This window comes from Sinohyriopsis cumingii, chromosome 11, assembly GCF_028554795.1.
Source record: "Sinohyriopsis cumingii isolate HCF-2022 chromosome 11, ASM2855479v2, whole genome shotgun sequence".
Lineage (NCBI taxonomy): Eukaryota > Metazoa > Mollusca > Bivalvia > Unionida > Unionidae > Sinohyriopsis > Sinohyriopsis cumingii.
Genome location: NC_142971.1, coordinates 18,644,134 through 18,666,457, shown reverse-complemented (window position 1 = coordinate 18,666,457; position 22,324 = coordinate 18,644,134). Strand labels below are relative to the sequence as shown.

Here is a 22,324-nt window from a genome sequence, read left to right as displayed (position 1 = left end):
GAATTTATGTACCAGTACTGAAGATTAGATTCCCCCTAAAAGAAAAAAACGTTTATTTCAGATAATATCTAATATTATTGTAATAGTCCTATTTTTACCATGCAGTAGAAAGCTAAGACTACACCAGCATTCTCAATGAAGGAGAGGATTATTCCAGTGCATTTTAAATCTTCACAAAATGATATTATTTTGGGCATATTTATCACAGCAGATAATACATTCTTAAGGGACTTATTTTTGTGATCTCAATCTGAGACAGCTAATTATAAAAATGTCTCCACTACTAGAATAATTGACGACACTGAAATTTGTCAATATTTTCTCTCTGAAGATCAATTTTGGCTAGAAAACTTTAAACATACAGACCCTTATAAAATGTACACCCCACGAACATGTACATAGTCAAGAAACACAAAAAAAGGCAGTCTATCCAATCTATATAAGCCATTAATCTAAATGGTCCATGCCATAATATCTAAATGGACTATGCCATTAGTCTAAATGGTCTATGCCATAATATCTAAATGGACTAAGCCATTAGTCTAAATGGTCCATGCCATAAACCTAAATGGTCTATGCTATTAGTCCAAATTGTCTATGCCATTAGTCTAAATGGCCTATGCTATAATCTAAATGGTCTATACCATAAATCTAAATGGTCTATGCCATAAATCTAAATGTAAACCATTAATCTAAATGGTCTATGCTGTTGGTCTAAATGGTCGATGCCGTACATCTAAATGGTCTATGCCATAAATCTAAATTGCCTATACCATAAATCTAAATGATCTCTGCTGTCAACCTAAATGGTGTAAGCAATTAATCTAAAAGAAACTGATGACTATGCCACAAGAAGTCTCTATATAAGAAATGTACATTAAGTAGTCTCAAAATGTAAACAGAAATGTTTTAATTAACAATTAAATATAGACTGCAGGTAAAATTAACAACAAAAACAGCAGATAAGATCAAATATAATAGCAAGAGGGAGATAGTTTAAACAAAAATCATAAACGAAAAGTAAAATCAATTCAATTGTCAAAACACTTAAACAAATTCAAACTGAATGGATTTTATTTTATCTATATGGACTGCTGGAATGTAAGAATGCATTTAATGTTGAGTGTGTGTGATTTATATTTTTAATGTAGCTTTAACAATTGTACAGTCCTAATGCTATGATTTCTGCAGTGTGGTAGTTTATGGTGATGTCTAGCACTGGGGCATCATTTTATCCATCATGTCCCATCTGTCACATTATCCTGATACCAGGCTGACCAGTCCTAACACTAACCTCTTAATGCTAAGTACCTAGTTAGGCAGCTGCTAGTATCATTTTTTGAACAATCTTTGGTATGACTTAGCCAAGGGTTTGAACCCACAGCCACCACATTCAAGGTGGGCACTCTAACCATTTAAGGCTGAGTAACTGAGATGTAGTGTTAGTTCTGACCATTCAGTTGAAGACTTCAGATGGCACAGGTTACTTTCTTGCATGAAGAAATAGATATTTGGCATGCAAAATATTCGTCTACAATGAGAGAGCAAACTTTATTGAGAAAGTAAATGGAATACACTACCCTACTCAAACTTGAGAAAAGGCACAAAATGGAATGTATTTGTGAGGCCTCTAGAATGAACAAGTTGACTGGGCACGAGTGGAGATATTAATGAAATGACAAGATCTGGCACTAACTCCTCTATCCATGGGGACAATACTCTTGTCTGTCTTGGTCAGCATGCAATAATGAGCACTTTAATTGCTAATGCATGCCAAACACGTTACTGTCAGATGTCTTTGTTATTTCACCTGGAAAAGCTGGATTTTAAAGGTAATGGCAGGACTCCTGACATTGTGTATAGGTAATGTACTTGAAGAAGAAATAAATGAACTTGACATACTCAGTGGAGTGTGAAAAGTATGTCAATTACACAATGCCCCCAAGAATTACACACATGGGTGCATGCACATGTGGACACTCACACTCTGATGAAAGTAAAGGCAACATAGACTTAATGATGACAAAATTTAAAACTTTGACAGTAACAGTATGGCAAATACTTCGTAAGACCCATTTAGGAAAGCTAAATCCTGATATAAGTGACTCAAAGAAAACTTCCTTGATGGGACACACTTATGGCAGAAAAGAATCTCTAGGATTCATGATTCTCATCCTTTAATTTATTTCTATTGCTGAGTACTGAAATCATCTGGAGAAACTCAAACATACCAAATCTGGTAACAAAAAACATTATTTCATATATCTGAGTTGACATATTTACATGATAACTGCAATACAAATTTCTGTCATGACCTTTGACCTTAAATCTAGCATCATGTATAAAAAGTCACTGAACTCATTTCAAATATTGCCACGATATACAGATATTCACATGTTAAATTTGGTTAAATACATAATTAATATTTATGAAGAAAAAAATCAATATCAAGTTTAGAATGTGTCACAACCTTCCTCCACGTGGCTTAGGAGGGACAGCAATACCAAACAACTTCTAACTGATACAAGACAAAAGTCTGATTGTTGGACACATGACCATCATAAAAGCTCTTTTGGTCTTTGACCAGATCAGCTACATAATCAAACTTGTTGCCAGATGGAATGGTTCTGAATAACATTTGTATTAATATTTTTAAAAGAAAGAATCATGAATCAGAAGAAAAAAATGAAAGGTAATAAATATATTAAAAAAACTCATGAGAACTTCAAAACGTATCTAATGACAGTCTAGGATTTTTTTTATGGCAACTTATCGAAGATAAATTAATGTATACACTTTTAATGAAGACTGTATTTAGTTGTATTTTGATCCGACTACTCACAGCCTGGTTTGCCTTCCTCCAGTTATTAGCTGCAACTGCATCCTGTGGGTTCATTGATAGAACTTTTGCATGTTGAACCATAGGGGTAATTGCTGAAACAAAAATATTTGAGGATATATCGATTCCTAACATAATAATTTCTGCAATTTCAATTCTGTACAATGTCTTTTTAAGTAAAATAGTTGGTCCAAACAAAACAGTAACTTGCTAACAATAGTCACAACTCTTATCCAATCAGTGTCTTAAATGCAAATTGTTATTTCTGCAGATAGTTTACCTCCCTTGCACTGCACATTTAATCCAATATTATATATTAAAGTGAGAAAGCACTGTATTTAAATCTACTGAAGCTGGATATCTCAAGTAAGTGCCCCTCAGGCTGATAACTTTCCCCCCTACAAAACCCAGTACCTGGCAAAACTAACAACCACTAGCATCATAACAATGGAATGAACCTGGAATCTCATAAAAAATGGATGTGGTTGGCAGAGGTATAGACAATTAGACAAACAACTGAATTGGAATCTTTTATATATTTCACCAAATTATATAAAAGCTGTTCAGATTCTTACTTGCTTTAAGATTTTCTGATGCTTCATTCACTCGTTCCACAAAGACATGATCTTCGCTGTTCTCCGCCTCTTGCTGTGCCACCTGCAGAACTCTATTAGCTCGACGTGCAATGCTTGAGGCACTGGTTACAATTTTGGGGGGATCAACAGTCCTGATTCCTTCCTCAACACGTTCTGTGTCTCGGAGAATGGCCTCCTCTGATTTGGGAGAAAGTATTCATTAGCAAAACGTAAAACACAATGGTGTAATATGAACTACTGAACAGTTTATTCCTTCATAAACAAAAATATTGTTTACATAAATTAATTCCCAAATTACAGAAATAAGAAACAAAAGGATCAATTTTTGAGGGCATGTGTTATTAATACTGCTGCTAAGAAAACGTATAATACTGTCTATTTTGTAAGCTATCCCAGGATACTTGTCTATAAAATCCTAAGTGAATAAATACTGAAACAGCAGTGAATGTATTAACTCTACGGTTACAAGAAAGGACAGTTCAAATGAAGAATCTAATTGTACATAAAAAGCCCATACTTGTTGTCTTAAAGTTTAACAATGACTTTCAAGTCACATACTGCTGAACATCACACATAATAAAGCAGCACTACAATCTTAGTGTTTACATTCATCATTCAAATTCATCAACAAAACAAAATCTCATGAACCAAGATCATCAGGTACGGGGGGGTGCGAGTGGGGGTGCTGGACATTTCACTGCCATAAGAATCTGTGCTGTATAGCTGTTCCAACAGCGTCATAAGCAGCACTGGAGACCAAATTTTGCAAGTATCTCACATACTAGTAACCCATATTGGCACTGTTACATAACTTAGAGTTTAACTGTTCATTCCTACTATACTTTCAAAGTAGGCACAATCTGGTGGCTGTGTTACTTTGTTGACTGCCATTTCAAAGTAGGCACAATCTGGTGGCTGTGTTACTTTTGTTGACTGCCATTTCAAAGTAGGCACAATCTGGTGGCTGTGTTACTTTGTTGACTGCCATTTCAAAGTAGGCACAATCTGGTGGCTATGTTACTTTGTTGACTGCCATTTCAAAGTAGGCACAATCTGGTGGCTGTGTTACTTTGCTGACTACCATTTCAGTTGTTTAAAGTGACATGGTAACTGAGGAATGCTCAAATTGGTCGAACTATGTGTGTAATTACAATTAACAAAATGAATCTGATCCCATTCAGATATGTTTTGCTAAAGAAACTAAACTGTTAGTTCAACCAATTTCAACATTCCTTGGCTGCCATTACTCTTCAACCGACTGAAACTGTGGTCCACAACAGCAACATCATACAGTAGCAAAACAGGTCATTTCAACATTGTTTCAAAGTAAAGCATGCATGAGCCATGAAAATATGCACCCACTCCTTATTTTTAGCACAACTATATTTGCACAGATAAAAAAATTATGTGAAATTTTCAATTTCAGTGGGATTTCCACAATTGTGCAACCTAGCTACAACCCTGTTTGAAGCAGACAGAAAAATCATGCTTACATCCTACGAATGAACTATCCATACCATAACTTTTAAAATGACATGCCTGTTTCGAGACAAATTCTCTTACAGGTTCCCACTATAAAAATGTGGCCCTGTGAGATTTCCCCATTTACATACAGTCAAACATGTGAAGCGACAGAGATAAAATTAAAATGGTACTAGATTTAAGCCTACTACTGTCTACAATTTAATTCAGATAAATTAAGTTCATTTAGTGTTTGTGTGCGTGTGTGATTTAGATTTTTAATGTAGCTTTAACAATTTTTCAGTCATATCACTACGATGTCTGCAGTGTGACAGTTTATAGTGATGTCTAGCACTGGGGCATCATGTCGCAGACATGTAGCATGATGTCACACCCAGTCACATTATCTTGACACCAGGCTGACCAGTCCTAAAACTAACCTCTTAATGCTAAATGCAAAGTGAGGCAGCTGTTAGCACCATTTCTTTAAATTCATTTAGTCCTGGTAACTATTTTCAGCCAATCAGTGACTTTTATTCCTTTAAATATGGTACATAACATACCAGCACACACATTCTGGTTTCAAGCTCATAAATGAAATAGCTGCCTGTAACCATACGTACTGTCATTAAGGAATACCCAAATGAATTTTGACCTTGAAAACTGGCCCTCCTGCAGAGACCTGTTTGGAGAGACAACCTTAAATTAAGTTTCCTGAAACCACTTTTGTTGGCAGAAGGGGTGGTTTCTCAAAACAAGTCTTACAGAATATACAATACATGTTCATAACATACAGCTGGAAAATCTTAGTGAGAAGAAATAAGTAGACAATTTATACCCTGGGCCTTAATAAGAGATGGTGTTTCAACTGCTTCATCCACTAGTGCCCTGAGTCTCTCCATGTTATCGGTCCACTGTTTCTTCAACAGTTCAAAGTGTTCACTTGCTGCAGTATTATTTGGATTGCTAAATAGAATCCGGGCTGCTGTTATCACTTGAGGAGTCAGGTCAGTTATCTGTGAAAAATTCAATGAAGATTTTATGCATGCTTTAGCAATAGTAAATCCTCCCACCTCCAGAAAACAATATTACATGAAAATTATTTCTTAAGACATTGTGTATGTATTGTGATCCTTCGAGTTAGTTTAAAAAAATGCTAATTTCTATCCCAGCAAGAACACCAAATAGGAAAGAGAAAAAGTTTTTAGTAATTATGTTTCTTTGATAATTCTTAACTATCACATTAACATTAGGATTACACTCTCTGCTACATCTGAATCCATCCTCCCTGAAAGATAAAAAGATGTCTTTCCATCTATATAATGTATAAACCATGAGAATTAACTCTTACAGGTAAACTCCCCTTTATACCTGCATGGTTACCACCAGTGTTCCAGATGTAGCCAGTTTTACTGTTGTTGTTGTTGTTGTAGGGTTTAACGCCATTTTTCAGCACACGATAGGCTATACATGGTGGCCAGTATAACTGGTGGAGGAAGAACCCTGGAAAACACCGGGAAGAACCACTGACCCACGAGAAGCTACTGGCAGGCTTTTTCACACACCCATGTTAGCCGAGCCTGAGACTCGAATCCACACAGAGATGGCAGTGATCTGGAACGGTGAGCGCTTTAGACCACTCGGTTAGTCTGGTTCCCTAACTAATTTTACTAATTCTAAGATGAAACCTGGATCCAAATAAAACACGGATGAACCAATTATCCAGACTTTTCGGCAACAATCTTTTTCCCATAGTTTTTGCTAGTATGTCGTAAGTCTGTATTTTAAGGGTAATTTTCATAAGACTTACGGCAAAATCATAAGAGTTGGCAGGTCTGACAAGGGCTTCAACTAACAAGTTGAGCCACATCAAGACCCAGGAGAGGTTCCATTTTTGGGAACAAGCTGAGTGAGCATGGACTGGATATGTCAAAACCAGACAGCAACTTGGAAATGTCTTTGTTGCAGCCAATATCGTCTTTTCCATGATGTACCAGTGGGTCTACTATCACAGAGTGAAATCCCTTTATTGTGATAAGGGCGAACTTCTTGTCTTCAATGAAAAAGGGAAAGCAGCAAGTCAGTTGCAAAATGGAGGCCAAAAGAAATGTGGCCTTATTGATATGACACCAATCACTGAAAAGTCTCATTTTCCCTTTGTATGCCTTCAAAGTTGATGTTCTTTTAAGCTGCAGTGACCCTCTACATGACTGAAGCTTTTAAATCCTTTTTGGATAGGCCTTCGCTAACAAGCGCCAGATGTGAAGGCTGAGTTTCTCTAGACATGGATGGAATATTGGTGACCTTGGCTGTTTAAACAGCAAGAGAGTCAATACAATTTTATGGGTTTGTCTTTCACTAAATCAAGGAGATCATTAATTTAGGACTTGTCCCATCATTGATGGGCAACCAGAAATATATGTTGTGGTCTGTGCCCACCATTTTGTGAACTATTTATGGAATTAAAACTTATGGAGGGATGGCATATGATCATATTCTCTCCAAGCTGATTGAAAGAGCATCTATGGCTAATTATTCTGTGTCTGGAAGTGGGGGAGACAAAGGGGGAAGGTTTTCAGATCCAGCATTGGACTCCCACAACTGAGTACAGACTTGACAGAAGATTGATGGATGGGCAGACTACTCTATGCAGCAATTGCCCTCTCATTGATAATGAGTTGGCCATGACAGTCAGACTGCCTGGAATGTCTCATACTAAAATATATATCTGATAATGACATACTAATGGATACATTTCCATAGCATGAGGCAAAGGTGCATTGATTTTGTCTCCCCCTTCTCCCCTTGAGGTACGCCACAACAAATGAGTCATTTCACATTATCGGGACTATATTTCCTTGGACGCATTCTACCCAGGTGTGGGAGATGTTGAAAATGGACGACATGAAGAGCCGACTCTTGCAATATCCATTTGCCACTGACTGTCACAAAATCCGTTTGCAAGTGTGCTCCCTAACCCAATGAACTGGCTTCTGGACATATTATTTCCTGTCATGGAGTTTCTAAGGGTATTCCTGCCACTAACTACTGCAGGTTCTACCACTGAAGAAGTGAGAATTTTATATAATTTGGTGATCTAAATGACCAGAGATTGGTTGCCTCTCTGCCAGAAGGGCCATCTGCGAGGGTGCATGCAAAGGCAGCTGATGCATGAATGATACTATCAGTGCATGAGGGAGGAATGTGCACCAGGATGATTTGAGTTATGAACTCTATACCTAGATAGAAAAAATTCTGAGTAGTGACATGGTCTGACTTCTCTATACTGATTATCCAACCTAAACTGTCCACTGTCCACTCTCACTGATGAGATGGACATCCTGAAAATGGATATGATGGAGTCCAACATTTGGTAATGATCCAGGGGCTTTGATAGAGGATGAATGTTAAGGTAAGCCAGAAGGAGCTATGGGGAAAGAGAAACCTTGCTTTCTCTCTCCCCTGCCTACCTACCTGTGAAAGTCAGGGACATATGACTGTCTACAAATGTCTCTTCTTTGACAGAGGGTCTTGCAGAGATTGGTGTTTTCACTGAAAGCTGATGGGGCAATTCTTGTGCTCCTTTTTTTCTCACCCCCTCAATTTGATGATCCTACTGGCCATTCCAGCTAGATGAAAGATCACCAGAGAATAGGGAAGAAGTCAACATGTTTCTGACCAAATCTGACATGACATTAAACACTTTATAACAAGGTGAAGCCCTGGGGCATCATGCCAAAGACATGTAGCATCTTGTCCCACCCAGTCATATTACCTTGACGCCAGGCCAACCAGTCCTAACACTAACCTCTTAATACTGAGTGCCAAGCAAGGCAGCTGCTATTACCATCGTTATAAGTCTTTGGTATGACTCAGCTGTGGTTCAAATCCATGACCTCCTGCATACAAGGCAGACCACTTAGGCCACCGGAGCATTGCATTAGTATGTGATTCATACCAGTAAGGTGAGGAAGTTGGATGGCTCTGGAGTTACCAGGGTTTTGATTTTTATCCAAGAGACGACCAACGACTTTTGCAATTTTTGAAGAGTGTGGCAAGATTCTGAATAAAAGATGTCATCTCTGTCATCTACATCCACAGAGGCCTTGACACTGTAGATAGGACTGACTGCCAGTGAAGGAAGGCATTTGATTGAAGCAAAATCCTTTAAATTTCCTTCAGCTGCCCTGAACCTAAATTCTATCAGTTCCATGGTTGGACTGGAATGTTCTGACATGTTCATCTCATCTTCATGATCGACATGGGGAATGTCCTCATACTGTACACTCAGTGTCCAGAGGTACAATTTTCCACAGAGTAATGCCTTTGGATGTGCTATCAGAGGTGATCACATTAGGAAAATTTCATCCACTATAGCCGGTTTGGTTGGGTCGGAGAGATCGAAAAATAATGCTAATTCACAATATACCATTGAGATAGTTGGTCCAGCTGGCTGTACAGTCTGCTGGGTGTAAAATGCCATCACTGTTGATATTGTTGGAAAACACCTGACCAGCTGGAGGACTTACAAGTCCAAGATGTCAGATGCATGACTGCAAAAGCCATATAACTGGCTGTCTAGATATCTGAACAGGTGGGTCTGTAACCAGGATGGAGTACTATACATTACGTGTGGACCAGTCCAAATGGTGAAGTTCACATGCCTGGCTTCAATGTTTCCAAGTCCATGTATGGGCAAGGAAAAGAGCTTATTTTCAGTGGAATGTCAATTGATAAGATTGTCAAATTCACTCATTCACATCTTTAGTGATAAAGCTTGTTGTAACATGTGAATCATTCACGATTCCAATGCTTGATTCAAATCGTTGATTGTATTTGCAGTCGCAGCAGTATCAAAACTGTTTTTGGTATCATCATGATGAGGGGTAGGCATAGTAGGTGGCATTGTGGTGGCATCTCAGCACCCCCATAAAACATATTAATGATTCTGCAGTGGGGTGGAGGCTTAAAATTTTGTGTGCTGATGATTTTACTGAGTTCATTTTTCGCAGATCCCTTTATTTGCCTTTTTAAAATGTTGGACCAGGAATCTGCTGCCTTTAATGCACACACATTACATGCGTGATGACAAGCACTTTACACATGCCAATTACATCTTATGTTTGCCAAACAAGGTCCCATCTGCAATCTCGAATCATTTGTACTTTTTGCAACTGGTAACGCTGAAATTGAAACAGAATAACAAACAAAAAATTGCACAAAATAAAGTATATAAATTACTGAAATAAAGGCAAACCCTTTTCCTATTTTTGGGACGTTACGGCAAAACTCTGGCTCATTCTTGTGCAGAAAATTGCTAGGTATATAATAAAACAATATTCTGACTTACTATACTATTGAAAAGAAAAGTGGATGGCTGAAATTAAATATAAATTAAGATGATTCCAGGAGGTTACTGATAACATCAGCAAGTGAAAGATGAAACTGGTTACATCGGGGTGATCACCTTGTGGGTATCGAGGATCTTAACCTGTAATAGTTACTTTCCATCGTATACATGTTAAGATATTATTTCATCTTTCAAGGAGGACTTGATTTGGAGGTTGTAGAGAGTAGTCCTAATGTTAATGTGATTAGGTAATGTATTTTATGGAGAAATAGAGGATTGGGAAAAGTTGAAAATAACCTTCAAACCACTACATACAATGATATGATACATGAACTGTACAGCAACGTTACCATTCTTTACTAACTTATAAATCAATTTCATTATTTCTTGCAACGACTCCATCCATTTAAGGATAATAGTGGATCAGGAAATCCATCAAACACATGCAATCACATAAACACTAACATAAAGAATGAGAATTATTTTGTCACAAGACATATACCTGATTAGAAGACTTGAATATTTCCTCTACAGTTTTCTTGTTGCGACATCCACCAGCTGTTGCCACAAGGCTGGCTGTATCAGCTAACTTGGTGGCATGAGCCTCAAAGTTACGAGCTTTCTCATTAAAATTACCTTCTCTTCCTGGAGTGCCTGCAAAATGATTGTTGTAAAATTAGTCAGCAGACTTAACTTACCAAATAATGAATTTCAGTAACATATAGCAATAATATTAATTATGTCATTGCTGAAGTACATTATAAATGTCTGTCAGTTTTTCTGCTAAAGCAAACTATAATATGTTGGAAAACCAAACTGGTACTAGAATTTAAGACAAATATACTTTTCTTTTATATTTACCTAAAGTTTAAATATAAATGTCTTGTATTTAGTGTACCGGTAATACAATTAAGTTCCATTATCCATAGAAAATTGATCACTGATTTCAAACACTAGCAGGGAATCACAACCATAATGATGTACAGACTGATTTGAACTAGTCAAACACTAATAGAGTACAATCATAATTATTAATGAGATACAGACTGATTTGAACTAGTCAAACATTAACAGAATACAATCATAATTATTAATGAGATATTTGTATTTTTTACCTGCTCATTTGTACTTCTTCACCTGTTCATTTGTATTTCTTTACCTGTTCATTTGTATTTCTTTAATTGTTCATTTGCTTGACACTTTCTGATGGATCAAGATCTCCTAGTTTTGACAACAGTTCTTTTAATTATTAAATCCCACAAATGCTATTTTCAATGTTTTCTTCACAGAACACATTCTCTGTTAGACTGATTATGCCATTTTAATTGTTTTCTTCACAGAACTGAAGTCATGAAAAGATTTTGTATTAAATCTCTGAAACTTTCACACATAGAAGCCAATAATTAAGTTAAACAGTATGACAGGAGGAGGTTTGTCCTATTGACACTTTTATGACATAGATAAATCTTTGGAAATAAATACTGTGAGTGTAGGGTATGACAGGCAGGTAACAGACTTAATATACACATTATGGCAATCACTTCAACAGACTTAATAGACACATTATGGCAATCACTTCAACAGACTTAATATACACATTATGGCAATCACTTCAACAGACTGCATGCATCCACAAATGAACATTCCACGTTAGATTCAAAGAAAGTATTATTTAACCATCATGTAGCCTGTATTTGAGACTTCTGAGTATATGTTTACAATTTCAATCTGACCCTCTCATACAGTTTACATGAGATACAAGTAATTAGGTATTCACTGAGGATCAGGACTTTAATTTATAGAATTTAAGTTTTACAATGAGAAAAGATTAAACCAACAGTGTCCAATATATCCATGCTACATATCATAAATGCATGAATTTTTCAGCAAAAGCTTCTTTTCTCCCATGCATGTTTGCCAACATTTGGAGATATATCTTTGATTAAAATGTGTGAAGCATTCAAGAAATCAAGGCCCATGAAAGGATATAACAATTTTTATAAGATAAAGCCTAAAGTTCACTCCATGCTAAGTCTACATAGATTTTAATAAGACAACAGCTGCCATTAAAGGATCAATTTTTAGGAAAAAAGACTTGTCAAGGAAAGGACACATGGGACTGACCATTTAATCTGGGGTATGTATGGAAAAGTATGCACCTGAAATTGCTTTAAAAAAAACATTCTTGCTGTTTTGAAAAAAGGAACTAAACATAATCATTATATTGGTTCAAGAAAAAAAATATCTTGAGGTAAACAAGACAACAAAATATACCCTCTCAAAAGAAAACCCCAGCCTACCTCCACCTCCACCACAGAAAATTAAATGATCAGTCCCAAAATTTATTTACAGTGAGAGTTGTGTGTTTTACAAATAAGTGACAGAAAGAAATTCATTCAGAAGGAGAAGAAGGTAGACTTGAACTGGGCTCAGAGCATTTGCCAAATCTGTGTACCTTTTGAAGAACAAATACATACCAGGTTCCTCTTAAATTAGTATGAAAAAAAACAACAACTTTATTTCTTCAATAATGCAAGCTGCATTAAAACTTTTAAATTCCATACACCAATTTCAATGATGTTAGTTTTTAACAATACTTTGAGCACAAATAAAGGAATGGATGCTAAAAACCTTTCCCAAGTGAACACAAAGGCAGTGACCTAGGCTCGACTCAGCAGGTATCGAATCAAACCTAGAACACTTGGATACAATTCCAATGTGTAAGCAACTGCTCTATCCTTTCTTCCCACACCCATCTCAAAAGTATCGTTAGGACTTTTTCTAGAGGGGCAGGTTAAAACTAATAAATCTATAGAAAATAAAATAACATCTATCCTGAAAGTACACTGACACATAAAATGTTCCTTGCATTTTATTAAAATAATTATCACACCAATCAGAAGAAATGCCCTGCAATATAATCATACATGCCAACCTCAAGAGGATAAGGATAATTTTTGTTAATATAAGTGGCAAGGAATCTATATATTATTATTACTAATATTAGTACCCATACTTCATTGAGGCTACAACATCATAGCTAATATATTACATGCCTTAATTACAGTACATTGTATGAAAAATGTGCTAACCTGGTTCTGCAAGTCAAAATACTTGACAAAAATGGGCAAAATCCATGTAGAACAGAACCAGAATTCAAACACAAACCATACTGAAAAATTATTTATATTCAACACTCACTTAAACCAGTCTACATGTCCAACCTGTGCGAAATGATTGTGAAGTCCAAAAAGTATGCAAAGAGCATGACAAGGAGCTCAATCCAAGTGCTGTGTTGCATCATTCTCATATTCTTCTTTACAAATTTGTAGAGCAGTGTTGAATTGCCCCTTTTCTGATCTGACATATTTTGAAGTTTAAGAATACCCAACTGCTCTAAGAATTTTCATCCACATGTCAACCCATAAAAGCCCATTTCACTAAATAGCTGGTGCCATTTTCTTTAAAATTACAGACTGGTCCACTAACTTGATTATCAATATAATGAATCTATAAGGCAAAGTTTCAAATTAAAGAAACCCATTTGTTTTCTTGAAAATGGGTCACATGCAGTTGCTATAAGCAGTCTTTTTAAAATATTCTCAAAGTTTTATAATAAGTGAAATTAAAGAGATGATAATATAAATGACAAACAACTTTTTTTTTGCTACATTTTTATTTTATTTCTTAATGTACCAGAAAGGATTAATCCATATAAAGGTGAACATAAGATGTAATTTGGTGAAAAAAAATTAATGATTAAGCCAAAAGCATAATGGTTGGCATGAATGTATATTTAATCCATTGGGGGTGCCAAAGGATGACAATAAAGGAAGAGATATAGCCCATTTTGAGCTTATTTTCCCAAAGCTTTCTGTCATATTAAAACTAAATTAAGAAGTCATCTTCATTCATAAAATACAAAAAAGAAAAAGATTATGCTACAAGTGTTCAAAACTTAAGTGTGCTGCAACAACTTTAAATTTCTTTTTATCTGCTATCAATAAAAACACCAAAAGCCATCATTTGTTACTGAAACAAACAACAGACTTTATCAAATTGCCATGCATTTAAAAACACTGCAAGAACAGGAGTTAAGAAACCACGTGTTGTGATACACTAATTTGCTTTTACCTAATGGGGTTAGTGATGCTTCGGTCAGGTGTTTGAGAGGGGTTGAAATGTCAACAAAATCTTCTGCCACCTGAAATATTAACAGATATATTAAAGCAAACTCAGGAAACAATATAAATATTAGAAGATTATATAATGAAACTGAAAGATAATAATTAAAAACCAATTCATAAATACTTTTGTATCCTCTGAACTTGCATAAAACTACTCATGTAAAGCTGCTTAGTTTGGGCAATTATACTGTTTATTATGTGTAATTATACTGTTTATTATGTGTAATTATACTTTTTATTAATACTTTTTATCACGTGTAATTTTTCTGTCTATTATGTATAATTATACTGTTTATTATGTGTAATTACACAATTGCTGTTTTTTACTTTATAATGAAATTGTATATGCTTGTTCCAGGCTACAGAATATCATAGTTTTAGTCTCTGAATAGAATTCCTTGGACAAAATCAGAGTCTAGCATTATGCATATCATGTCACAGAAACCTTTCTTTAGCCAGGACTTAGTCAGTCAGTTATTTGATTACAAGAATTCAAACAAATCATGCTTGAATTATCAAAGTTTTATAAGTTTTATTGCACTACCAGAACAAACCTGAAATTCAAACTTAACCTAGATATTACCAATATATCGTACTGCTAAATATGTACCTGAAATTCAAACTTGCCTCAGATATTATCAATACATCGTACTGCTAAATATGTACCTGAAATTCAAACTTAACCTAGATATTACCAATACATCGTACTGCTAAATATGTACCTGAAATTCAAACTTGCCTCAGACATTACCAATACATCGTACTGCTAAATATGTACCTGAAATTCAAACTTGCCTCAGACATTACCAATACATCGTACTGCTAAATATGTACCTGAAATTCAAACTTGCCTCAGACATTACCAATACATCGTACTGCTAAATATGTACCTGAAATTCAAACTTGCCTCAGATATTACCAATACATCGTACTGCTAAATATGTACCTGAAATTCAAACTTGCCTCAGATATTACCAACACAAATTTGTGTATCAATTTTAATCTATCAATTCATCTCATATATCCAGTTACTCAAACCTTAAGGAGATGAAACAGATAATGGAGCTCTTAGTGAACAGCCTTTGTCAACCGGTGGCAATTAACATCATCAACTAATTACAAAATTATGAAAATCATCAACTAATTACAAAATTATGTAAATCACCCTAAGCTTGGATATTCTTGATAGATATCTTGGTACCATGTGTTATCTTCATCCATCCACTTTTCTTTACATAACAAATAATAAAAAACCCAGAATAAATTAATCTTCAAACACAGAGTAGATATCACTGCCAAATGACATCATCCTTGCTATGTCTCACATTTTTCTCAGAAAAAGGTGAGACAAAAAACACATCCACAATAGATGCAGGTCATAATAAAATATGTACCTGTGAAACAAGCGCATCCTGAATCTTTGCCTTCAGGGCATGGAGTTTCTCTGACAAGTGGCGGGCAAGTGCTTTGGCCTGAGGAGAATTTCCCTTGAATGAAAATTATCATGATTGAAAATAAGAGAGTAAATGGAAACACCAAGTATAAAATGTATTTGAAATATATCCAACTTACTGTATATACTCACAAGATGAGTCCAACTGCAAACTGCAAAAACCTAGATCTTTTGGCACTTTATGCACCAGTAAATCTCAGTCCATGCAGTTTGTTAGAAGTAATCAATACAAGAAACAACATAGACCCTGATCTGCTTCAGCACTATGCTAAAGCAGATGTGAATCTTTGTTACTTGCAGTTTGACTCAACTTATAAGCGAGTACACATGGTACATGAATTTTATGACTGAGGTCAAACAAACTGAGTACTAGAAGAAATTCAACTCTATACTGCACACTTGGGTATATGATCCATTAAAACTGTTTGTCTATGAAAAGTTTTCTGAGGATTATTTCACTGCATTCTATATATAAAGTAAGTACAGTATGTCAAAGCAAAATTTCAAAGACAAGTTCATTTATATGGCAATTTTAGCCTTGATTCTGGTATGTGGTCATTAATATCATCTTGTCCAGAAAGATAGGATGTGAATATTGCTATGATGGATTATTTAGGATCATTTCAGGAGACAAATCTTTTTATATGTACAAATGAATTAGATATGGGTAGTACAAATGAAGAATTCTAAATTCCTGGAGCTGATCTGAATGACAGATCGTTAAGTTATCATACCTGTCCTTTCCTGATGAGATCTGAAAGCTGATTGGTTAGAATTTCAGTTTCATCACAGAGACGTAATAATTCTGATCTCTGTGGCCCAGTGCATGTGTTGGCAACCCTTCGTCCATCTGCAACAACCATTCTTGTGGCCTGCTCGCCTGGGAAGGAAAGTTTCAGTAAAAGAACATTTGTATTTTTCAAGAAACATATTACATGGCCCCAAGACAAGTGTAGATATCCCAAATGGTGCAATTCGTGCCCCCCCCCCAACTTTATCCCAGGGCATGATCCAGGGATAGGAGTGGTACAAGGAAGAAGCAAAGTATAACATCATATCATTTTCCAAGTACATATATAATGTGAATACACTAACTGAATTACTTATAATAATTCTGAATAAAACTTCAACAAATTAGTGACCTACCCATGGATATGACCCTGGCCTCTCCCAGGCACACAACCAAGAGACACAACTGGTACAGGGACGAAGGGAAGTTATTGTTCAATTTGTTTTGAGTTTAATTCCATTTCTCAGCACAAAAATAGGGAAGTACCATTATTACTCACTTACAAGTCCAACTGCAAACAACAGCAGCCATGATCATCTGCCATCTCATAATGCACTGTCAGATTAGGATCTATATTGTTGGTTTTACTTATTACTCCTAACAAACTGAACAGACCCAGATCTGCCAGCATATCATGTGACTGCAGATGTGGGTCTGTACAGTTTGCAGTCAGACTCAACTTGTAAGTGAGTGTATATGGTATGTGATGATTAAGCTGTATTACAAATTGGGAGCAAACAGGAATGGGAGTTAATGAAATATATGACCGCTCCGGTGGCCTAGTGGTTAGGGCATCTGCATCGAATGCAGGAGTTCATGGGTTTGATCCCCCCCAAAGTCATACCAAAGACACAAAAATGGTACCAACAGCTGCTTCTCTAGATGCTCAGCATTAAGAGGTTAGTGTTAGAACTGGTTGGCCTGGTGTCAAGATAATGTGACTGGGTGGGACATCATGCTATATGTCTGCGGCATGATGCCCTAGTGCTAGACATCATTATAAACTGCCACACTGCAGACATTGTTGTGATATGACTGAATTTTTTTTTAAAGCTATGTTAAAAATCCAAATCACACACACACACAGAAATATATGCATTGAAATGTTTTAAACAAAAACTTGTCCTACTGACTCAATCCAGGAACATGACAAATAGACAAGAGCAACACAAGAAGCAAAGTATGTCAACATATTATATTCCACAAATGAAGTAAATCAGGGAAGGGTCTTTTCTGAAATACAAGGGCTGAAAAACTTTCACCAAAGCTGTCCATGGACAAATACATAGGCACATAAATTATATCAACAGGTTTACAGACAAACAGGAAAACAGAAGATGTACCTGTTTTTAGGGCAAAATAACAAAAACTTAAGAAATTTCATGACAACTCTGTTAAACAATGATAAATGCCTGAGTATATTCACTAGTGGGAAGAAGTGAAGCAAATATAATGGTGATTGCAATATTTAAATATATGCCTCTTTTGGCATTTTCTTTAGTGGTTCATGAAAATATGAAATCTTCATATATCAATTTTATTCTGCTTCAAATTTAAAATAACATAAGTATATCTGTGAGCTTTTTGTCCAAGTTAGCTGTTTGACTCGTACAATTTTTTTTGCTCAAGGATGTTGGGAGCCATAAACTCAGGAAAAAATAAGTGATGAATCTATTATAAAGATTTAAGTAGTATCAAGGTCTCAAAGATAGATTTTAATTGCAGAATACTTAAAAATTAAACCGAAAAAACAATGCAAATTCAAAGATCAAGTTTCATCAAATATAAATATGGTAATAATTTCTATGACCAGTAATTCAATGCATACCTAGACCCTTGTCATCAATTTCTGGGTTGCCAAGCCACCTTTGTGCCTGATCAACTTTGCCCTCAACTGTGGGTGCAGGTTTCCGTATGCCGCTGCGCTCAGTATTCATAATTCCAGCATGCGTCATTTGCTCCAGTTCCTTCACCTTAGACTGAAGTTCTCGTGCCAATGACATGGCTTGTGGACTAGAACCCTGTAAAAAAACATTTACTCATATCATTATCCCACAAGAGAATAACCCTATTAGCATCCATACATCAGGCCTGATTTAATTTAACCGCATTTTTACAAGTAAGAATCTTCATGGATTACCTCTTAAATGCCATTCACTAGTTAAAAGAGATAAAGACTTGTTGTGTCACCAAAACTATATTTTATTTTTCCAACTTAAACTTCATTTGTTTGCTTATCATATATGATTACCATGACCAGTGCTCCAAAAATTGAATAACCTGTTGCTCAGAATTCCTAAAATTTAGATTGGGCCCCTCCAATAGTCTAAGTGAGCAACAACCAAAAAGTACTGCATGATCATGACTTGTGGATCATATCAGCTGTGTTTATTGCTATTGTTCAATTGAATTTTAGTGTTGTCTCTGTCTGACAATAGTCCATTAAATCATCTGCTTTATAGAATGGGCAAAACATTTTCCAGTTCATGTTGCAATCAGAATACTTTATTTACTAAAACTTATTACAAATTTCATTAATATGATATCTGTACAAACTAGAGATATTTACATTAATGACAGCAGTAACAATAGCCATACATGATGGGAGACAAGGATACTGAAGTCATAATGTTGCTGTGCGAGTCACATCAGAAATAACTTTGAATGAGCATGTCCTAAGAATATTCATACCAAGTCTGATAAGTTGGCATGGTTGTTCTTAAGAGAAATTTAAAAAAATATTTTCGAGATTTTTGCTATGGAAGCCAGATCAATGCAAGGGCCACGCTAAACTGGTTTTGATAAAGCAAAGTCCTAAGAATCACTCATACCAAGTTTGATCAAAATTAGCTCAGCCATTCTACAGAGGTCAAAAAAAGGTTTTCTACTTGGTTGCAAAGAAAGCCAAACCACTGCTGGGAAAACCACCCTGAACAACATTTTGATTGGGCATGTTTAAAGAAACTAATTTTTTCCTAGTAAAATATGTTTCCATGTGAATACTTACCAATCATAACACCTTAGGAGAACTAATACTACCTTGCAAACCCAGCCCTCCAAGATAGAACTTTCAGCTAAGGTGGCGCTATACAGTTTCGCATTTTGCATAGGGTTAGGAATTTAAAGAAAAAGAATGTCCCCGGCTTTCCTCACTGGTTATACTGGCTATTTAAAAAAGACCTTGTATATCTTAGGTATATTGCAAAGAACCTTTAATTCCCTTTATTTTGGTGTATGATTGATGGGTGTACTATGGGTTATAGAGTATACAGCTTGGCCTTACTTCAAATGTGCACCTTTCAAAAAAGTGCTAGCTCTACTTGGTCATTTTCACTTCCTGAACTTCAGAGGTCAATTGTATAAAAAGGAGCTGATAACTTTTTTTACATTTTATATATTTGGTAATTCATTCATTGCACTTTCAGAAGCTGGTATTGTCTAGTCTGGCAAAATTCATTTTCCCTGTTTTAATAGCTGCTATGTATAGTGTACTTTAGACTAATTCAGACTGATTTTTTAACACAAGGGAGCAATCATTTTAGTTAGCAGTGTGCTTAAATCATGTAAAATTTCCAAAAGTACAATATCCAAAAGAAATATCATCCACATTACATTAATGTAGCATAGAGGTATGCAAACATTCTCTCCACTGTGCATGTTTTAAATGCGAACTACTTCACCTTACATACGTCACTCTCTCAAAAGTACATATTATCTGGTGAGCGCCACCTAAAGAGAGCTTAAAGTTATCTGCCCCCACCTCCAGGTGGTGGATGGGCAGAGTGATCTCCCTTCAAAATAGGCATTGGTGGCAAAACCATTGAATATCTCAGTTACTACTGGAGCATAAGGCATGCTTTCTATATTGATGTAACTGCTGGAAGGCTGGGAGGGTGTCTGTGTATTATGATTGGGTAAGTATTTGCAAAGAAACATCTTTTACTATGAAAAAATTAGTTTCTTCTTTACATACATTACCCAATCATAATTCCTCCACCACAGAAACGCCATATCTGGTCCCCTAAGATATGCGAGACAGCTTCTAGGTAACCCAACTAGAGAAGACACAATCAGTCATGGAGTAGCTTCAAAAAGGGAAAAATATCCCTCCTGCAAATCCAAAGGAAGTCATAAAGCCAATTTTATGAAGCTCTTGAACAATCTGGAAAGGCAACCTGTTGTGCCATGGCTACACATCCCACGAGTTTGAGCCCTTAGGGATGAAGGACATCTGAAGTAAAAACTGGAGAATGTGGACTCAATCCCATGGCATGGATAATATTAGTTCAAGAACACTTTTGGTCAGAGGTGATGTTTCTTGCAACTGCTCTAACCTTGTGAGCCAAAATGTGTAACAAATTCATCGGAGTTGGAGTTGCTTCTCAATATGCAGAGCAAATAACAAACTTAATGCCAGCTTAATCGTTCTGTGCTGTTATACTGTCCGAGAGTAAAAATAGGCATGATCTCCCTTGGTACAACAGCTCAGTCTTTTTAAGATATGAATTCAAGGCTCATCCTTGATCCTGTTGGTTGCCTTAGGCAAAAGTCTGTTGTTGACGATGAAAGAGGGAACCATACAAATAGAGTATGGTTTTGTTATCCCCAAGGCTGTGATGTCCCAGTCAACTGTTGGGGTTTCCAAAGGCAGGTGTATGGTAATAGTAAAACTGCAAACAAAAACTTGATGGAAGGCCTTTTGTGAGCAAAAAAAGATGGCAACACTGGGGTCTTGTAATTGATGATGTATCAGTTATTGTTTACTCTGCTCATATTTAGAAATGTTGGTAAATGTTGCAGCCTTATAAGGATGCAAGATGCACTGTTGCTATAGGAGCCACCCTGAATACAATTCTGACAGAGTATCTGGTAAGAAACATTCCTACCAAGTCTGATAACAATTGGTTGAGTGATTCTGGAGAAGTAGTTAAAAAGAGGTTTTTCAATGCATTTGCTATGAAAGCTACATCTGTGCTACTAAAACCACCCTGAACATGGTAGAGCATGTCCTAATGTACATCCCTAATGGCTGAATTCTGTTTTTCATGGTAATGTACAACACCTATAACACAATACATGATGATTCTCATCAACAGCATTTTGACAAGACATCAATGCACGAAGAATTCCAATATTTTACAAGAGATGAATGTCAGAGAATTTAGATGATGCAGCTTACAGGCAACTTAATACTTTTTTTTGCAAATATGCAAGGCTATAGGTATTTTATCATGTATATATAATATCCTTATCTGTTAAAAATAAGTTCACAAATTCTGCGACTGAAAAAAAAGTCTATATAAAATGTATCATGTCTCAATATTTTGAAAACAATTAGTCTCCTATAAATGAATTATGGATATCAAATAAATTAAAGTCCTTCCATTTTGGAGCAGTGCAGGAAATCAGACAAATAAACAACATGATATAAGGGTTCCATGTACTACTATGTCTCACCAAGCAGGACTATTATGAACCATGATTTTAGCAAGCAATGTTTAAAAATAAAATAGCATTTCTTTAATAATGGTTTTATGAAGCTGTAGCAATGGAAAGGAGAAACAATAGTACAATATTGTAATACCCATCAGACTGAAAGGAACTGTATGTATGTATGTATGTATGTATGTATGTATGTATGTATGTAT

General features: G+C 35.8%; 1 protein-coding gene across 6 annotated transcripts in view; it reads right to left on the bottom strand.

Annotated features, from left to right (window-relative positions):
- Positions 1-22,324, bottom strand: part of LOC149787694 (vinculin-like) — a 134,221-nt gene that overhangs the window by 63,570 nt on the left and 48,327 nt on the right. For all 6 annotated transcript variants that reach the window (XM_089973881.1, XM_089973882.1, XM_089973884.1 and 3 more), the window contains exons 9-16: positions 18,505-18,697; positions 16,621-16,766; positions 15,828-15,920; positions 14,381-14,450; positions 10,749-10,900; positions 5,735-5,912; positions 3,415-3,612; positions 2,843-2,934 (exon numbers count right to left, since the gene is read on the bottom strand). In XM_089973881.1, the coding sequence (XP_089830007.1) occupies positions 2,843-2,934; positions 3,415-3,612; positions 5,735-5,912; positions 10,749-10,900; positions 14,381-14,450; positions 15,828-15,920; positions 16,621-16,766; positions 18,505-18,697 (1,122 nt within the window). The remainder of the gene's footprint in view (positions 1-2,842; positions 2,935-3,414; positions 3,613-5,734; positions 5,913-10,748; positions 10,901-14,380; positions 14,451-15,827; positions 15,921-16,620; positions 16,767-18,504; positions 18,698-22,324) is intronic.